The sequence below is a fragment of the Benincasa hispida genome, chromosome 3 (assembly GCF_027475165.1).
Source record: "Benincasa hispida cultivar pf3 chromosome 3, pf3_genome.v1.1, whole genome shotgun sequence".
Taxonomy (NCBI): domain Eukaryota; kingdom Viridiplantae; phylum Streptophyta; class Magnoliopsida; order Cucurbitales; family Cucurbitaceae; genus Benincasa; species Benincasa hispida.
In genome coordinates, this window is record NC_143480.1 from 13,512,938 (window position 1) to 13,518,171 (window position 5,234).

General features: G+C 37.7%; 1 protein-coding gene and 1 pseudogene across 2 annotated transcripts; one reads left to right on the plus strand and one right to left on the minus strand.

The window, feature by feature from the left end:
• Nucleotides 1–382: 382 nt before the first annotated feature.
• On the plus strand, nucleotides 383–2,361 carry LOC120074142 (uncharacterized). Its single transcript, XM_039027158.2, has 2 exons — nucleotides 383–967; nucleotides 1,644–2,361. Exons 1-2 carry the CDS (start codon nucleotides 685–687, stop codon nucleotides 2,024–2,026), a joined length of 666 nt encoding a protein of 221 aa, XP_038883086.1. The 5' UTR covers nucleotides 383–684; the 3' UTR covers nucleotides 2,027–2,361.
• A 500-nt stretch (nucleotides 2,362–2,861) lies between these two features.
• On the minus strand, nucleotides 2,862–4,991 carry LOC120074141 (mitogen-activated protein kinase kinase kinase 18 pseudogene; annotated as a pseudogene). Its single transcript, XR_016528587.1, has one exon. The product of XR_016528587.1 is annotated as a mitogen-activated protein kinase kinase kinase 18 pseudogene (transcript).
• Nucleotides 4,992–5,234: the final 243 nt, after the last annotated feature.

Here is a 5,234-nt window from a genome sequence, read left to right on the forward strand (position 1 = left end):
TTCATGGCAAAAACTCATATAACTTGATAAGTTTAGAGATAAAAAAGTTACTTTTTTTTCACTCATTTTTATCTAAAGAAACGTATTCGTCAAGATAAAAGTTTTAACCACATATAATTTTAAGGAAATTTTTAATGGGTAGCATTAAAAAATATATATTTGTACATCTTCATCTGTAAAATTTACTAAAACTGTTGGGAACATAAAAGAGGGTTGAATTATTGCTAATATGAACATCCGTCGATTAGTTATAATAAAACAGACTAAAATTGTCGGAAAGTTTTGAGGTAATTAGGTAAAATAGATATGTTGAAATTCAAAAACCAAAATTAAAAAAATAATAATAATAATAAAAGGAAAAAAATAAAATGTAAAGCAAAATAATAATAAATAGAATTTGGATTATAGAACGTGGAAGGCCACGACATTTCTCTTTACCTCTCTCAAACTCTCCTCTTTCCTTCTCCTTTTCTCCATAATTTAATGCTTCAGCTCTCGTGAGGTTCGTTCCTCTGCTCACTGATTACGCCCACCTTCCTTTCATTGCTTCCATAACACAACCCATCTCATGATATTTGGCCATACCCCTTTTCTTCCTCCATCATTTTTCACACCTTCCTTCTCATAAATTCTACCCCAAGATCCAAAATCTGCAAATCCTGAATCCCATCTTCATTTCTCCAAATGATTCAGCTATTGTTCACGGTGATTGTATCGGAGATGGTTCTGATTTTGCTCTTCTCCTTCAAAACCCCTTTGAGGAAGCTTGTGATCTTGGCCGTCGATCGGTTGAAGCGCGGCCGCGGTCCTATTATGGTCAAGACCGTCTCCGGAACTGTTCTTATTGTTCTGCTTTCCAGTGTTTACAGTATGGTCACGATCCAGAAGCGTTGGGTCGATGATGGTGCCATCAACCCTACCGATCAGGTTCTCATGGTCAAGCATCTTCTCGAGGCCACGCTCATGGGTAAACCCAAACTTTTCATTTTCTTGCGTTTTTGGATTAAAACTTTTCGACCCATATGGCTCGTTTCCCTCGATTGGTTGATTTTAATGTGGATTAATTCTAGAAATGATTTGTTTGAGAATGGTCGAGGAATTGGATTGAAATTGAATGCGCTTGATTTGATTTGATTTGATTCTGAAAGCGGATTTGAATTGCGTATTTAGTTTGAGATTAGAAGTACGTCTTCTCCTGTTTCTCATTTGGTGTTGTGGTATTTCGAGCTCATCAATTTAATCTTGGTCACTGTTTCATTAATGACATTAGCTTATTAAAGTATGTGTTTCTTTAATCGATCTGCTTTGGCTATACTTTCCTCTCATTTTTGTTGGGAAAGTTTATGAAGGTGTAATTTGAATACAGTCTATCTAATGGTGTGAAGACTCTAAAATGCATTAATTTGAACGTACTTTTACAAAAGGATTTCACATCTTTCTTTCAGTTTATTAGTTAACATGTTCCTTTCAAGTTTCATAGTAACCCCACTTGGTACATAGATAGTAGATGGCTCTCTTCATGGTTTAATAAGCTTATTATTTCTTTCAAGAACCTATTGGTTTTGAATGCTGAATGATCTTGCTACAATCACAACAATGTTGAATTTAAAGGTTACTGAACTATGTGGACTATTTGCTTGCAGGGGGCTCTCTATTCCTGGCACTTATGATTGATAGATTACATCATTATATGAGAGAGTTGCGTCTACGGAGAAAAGGGATGGAAGCTATCAAAAAGCAGAGTCGGGCGATGGAGGACGGGAAAGTTAGCAAGTCGGAGGAGATCAAAGCATTGGAAGAAGAGAGGAACACCCTGCAGACAAAACTCAAACAGTTGGAATTGGAACTTGATTCGAAAACAAAAGATGTAACAACTTCGGAAGCAAATGTAGTTGCTTTAAGGAAGCAATCTGAAGGACTACTTCTTGAGTATGACCGTTTACTTGAGGAAAACCAGAACCTTCGGGGCCAATTACAATCCGTGGATCACAGATTGTCTCGATCAGGAAGCAAGAAGAATTCTTAAGGAACCCCATATAGCATAGTAGCTTAGCGAATCTCACTTCTGCAAGTTTTGCGCTTCGATTTCGCCTCTATTATTTAAGATCTGGGTATCCCATGATGGGTTGCTGATGGCTGTTTACTTCTTATATATGCACAATGACAAGAGAAGATAAGGTTTTTGCTTCTTTGTGTCTGATTAAAGTAGGAAGGTAAAGCAGTGAAACAAGAATGGATTCTACTGAAAAAAAAAAAATTGTGATAAATTCAGGTTTGTAATAGAGAACACTTTCGCTTCTGTCATTCTTCTGTAGCTACTTGTTTCTTCTTTACTTAAATATTTTGGGGTTTAACCATGAAGAATTTGGCCTCTGCAAAACTCATTCTTAGGAAATATCAGTTTATTCGAACCCAGCAATAGATTAGAAACTTAAACATAAAGATTAACTATACTACATACTCGTATGATCAATTCAAAACAGAATCATTTTAATGGAAAGCCTTTACTATAAGTTATGGAGCCAGAGAAAAGCAGGAGAAACCAAAGGAAAGCCCTCAGATCGAGGATATGGACGAATTGTGCTGAGCCTGAGCATTATTGTCGGCTTTGACTACTTTAACAGTGTTCACTAACATTATTGTCGGCTTGGCTTTGCTGCTAAGTTACATTTTCAAAACAACTTCTGAATTATTCTTTTCCAGTTGGTAAGATCTATACTTCAATCAGCTACAAAATTCAAGCTAGGCATAGGCAACCATCATTAATGGCATCACGCTTTAATTTCTCAACCATAAGCTTATCATGCACCACTAAATTTTCTTCACCAAATTAATTATAAACTTCACATCTTATCGTTAATTTTCTAAGGCAAGCTTCAGTCTTCAAACAAGATACTCAACTCAAGTAAACAGAGATCGATCCATAAGTTCATATTTTCGTGATAAATCAAAATATCTTCATTATATCTTAAAAATGTAAGATCTAATGAACCCCTGGGTGGAAAGACAAGAAACAAAGAAATGATAATGCATAATTTATGATTATTAGAAAGAGTAGTCTTCAATGATACAATTTGGTTGCAAACAGAGGACATAGCAGGCAAGTCTCTGTTCTTAACCTTACTGATTTTTCTGCTACAATAATCACTAATTTTACTATCACTAACATTAATATAATCCTGATCAACAGCTCCATTGTTAATTGCCCTTTCGATGGATTGAGAGGAACAGGGCATTTCCAATACAGAAACGAAATTGTTTTCTTCTCTGTCTTCCTCTTCCAAGCCAATGCTTCTCACTGTCACCCAATCTTCATCGCACTCCCAATTGGGTGTTCCAGAAGACTGAATTGTGGAAATTTCGCTCAGTTGCTGTATCCTCTGCAATGGTGTTCTGTGAATTTTTGGTCTGATTGGACTTTGAACCGTTTCCGAATCGTTCATCGTGTCCCATAATCCTTGTTCCAAAATACTTATCCTCTGCGATGGTGTTCTGTGAATTTTTCGTCTGATCGGACTTTGAACCGGACTTCGAATCGTTTCCGAATCGTTCATCGTGTCCCATAATCCTTGTTCCAAAATACTCCTTGGTGTTCTTGAATTCTGTTTAGGATGAGATTTCTGCTCGTAAACAAAAGGGTGTTTCAAAAGCTCATTCACTGACCACCGTTTTTCTGGGTCTCTGATCAAACACCGCCGCAAAAAGTCCTTGCCCTGTTCTGACATGAACCTTGGAATCTCCGGCAATTCATCTCCGGCCCCAATTCTATAAATGGCGGCCACCGGATCCGACACATTCGCCCATGGAGGTCGGCCTGTCACCATCTGAATCACTGCACAGCCCACTCCCCAAACATCAGATGCAAACCCCTGTTTTTTCCCACGCGCCACCTCCGGCGCCATGAATATCGGCGTTCCAGCCCAATTTCCACCGGAAACCTCCTCCACCCGCCGTGCGCAACCAAAATCCGCAATCTTGATCCCATCTTCACCAACCAAAATATTACAACACTTAATATCACAATGTACCACACCATTAGAATGAACATACTCGAGCCCACTTAAAATCTCTCGAGTATACAATTGGGCCGTCGCTTCATCTAATCGGCCACCCGCCTCCTCCATCGCATCCAAAATCGACCCACCAGACGCAAACTCCATCAAAAGATTACACATCAAATTCCCATCTTCCAACGTAACATCAAATCCCTTATAACCTATAACATTTGAACAATTCAATTGAGAAAGAATCCTCTGTTCCCTCTTGAGAAAATCCAGGTGAGTGAACTCAACTGACTTAACCGCCAGCCTTTGACCAGACCGAAGATCGGTAGCGACGGAGACCGCAGCGGAGGAGCCACGGCCGATGGTCCGGCCTCTCATCCACTCCATTGGGAAAACAGAGGTGGGTGTGGATGGATCAGATGAGGAAAAAAAGGGGAGGTTTTTATAGTGTAGATCGAAATGATTTTAAAAATGGTTTGTTTGATGAGTAAAATTGAGTTGGCAAATTGGAAGGGGTTATTTGAAAATTGATGAGAACAAGTTATCCGGTTCTCTTTTGCTTAACCTTTTAGTGAGTTTGTCCTTTACATTGTAGCCAATGGGCGGCGGCCGTCTTCTTCTTTTGATCAAAGCAAATTGCAGCACTGGCAAAGGAGAAGGATAATGGCAACTTTTGGGCGGCGGTGATTAAGGTAATTTGGTTAATGTAATTAAAGACCCTTACGATAATTCTATTATCCACATGCCATCACATGCTTCCATCACGTGATTTAATCACGTTGATTATCGTGGGTTAAGCATATAATTGGTTGTAATTTGTAAAATAATCTATTGGAGGAAAGCCTATTCTTCCAAAGCTTCCCCCCCCCCCCCTTCTTTTATGGAGGATAGGTGTAATTTCGTTGTAAATTAAATTCTTAATTTAAAGATTGACTTTCTTGAAGTCTTACTTTAGGAATAATTAAAACAATTATAACTGTAAATTTAAAATTCCTTCTCATTAATAATTGATTATGATGAGCTTACCTTACCACCGCAATGATGCTTACCCACCTTATCCTCTTGGCTTTTTGTTTATTTTTATTATTTCCTTTTTTTTTTAGGAATATAATATAATTTTGGTCCATGAAACCTACTCTTATATTTAATTTGGGTTTTCTAAGTTTTATTTAGACTTAATAACTTCTTTAAACATTTTACCCAAAAAAAAATATATACATATATATATAT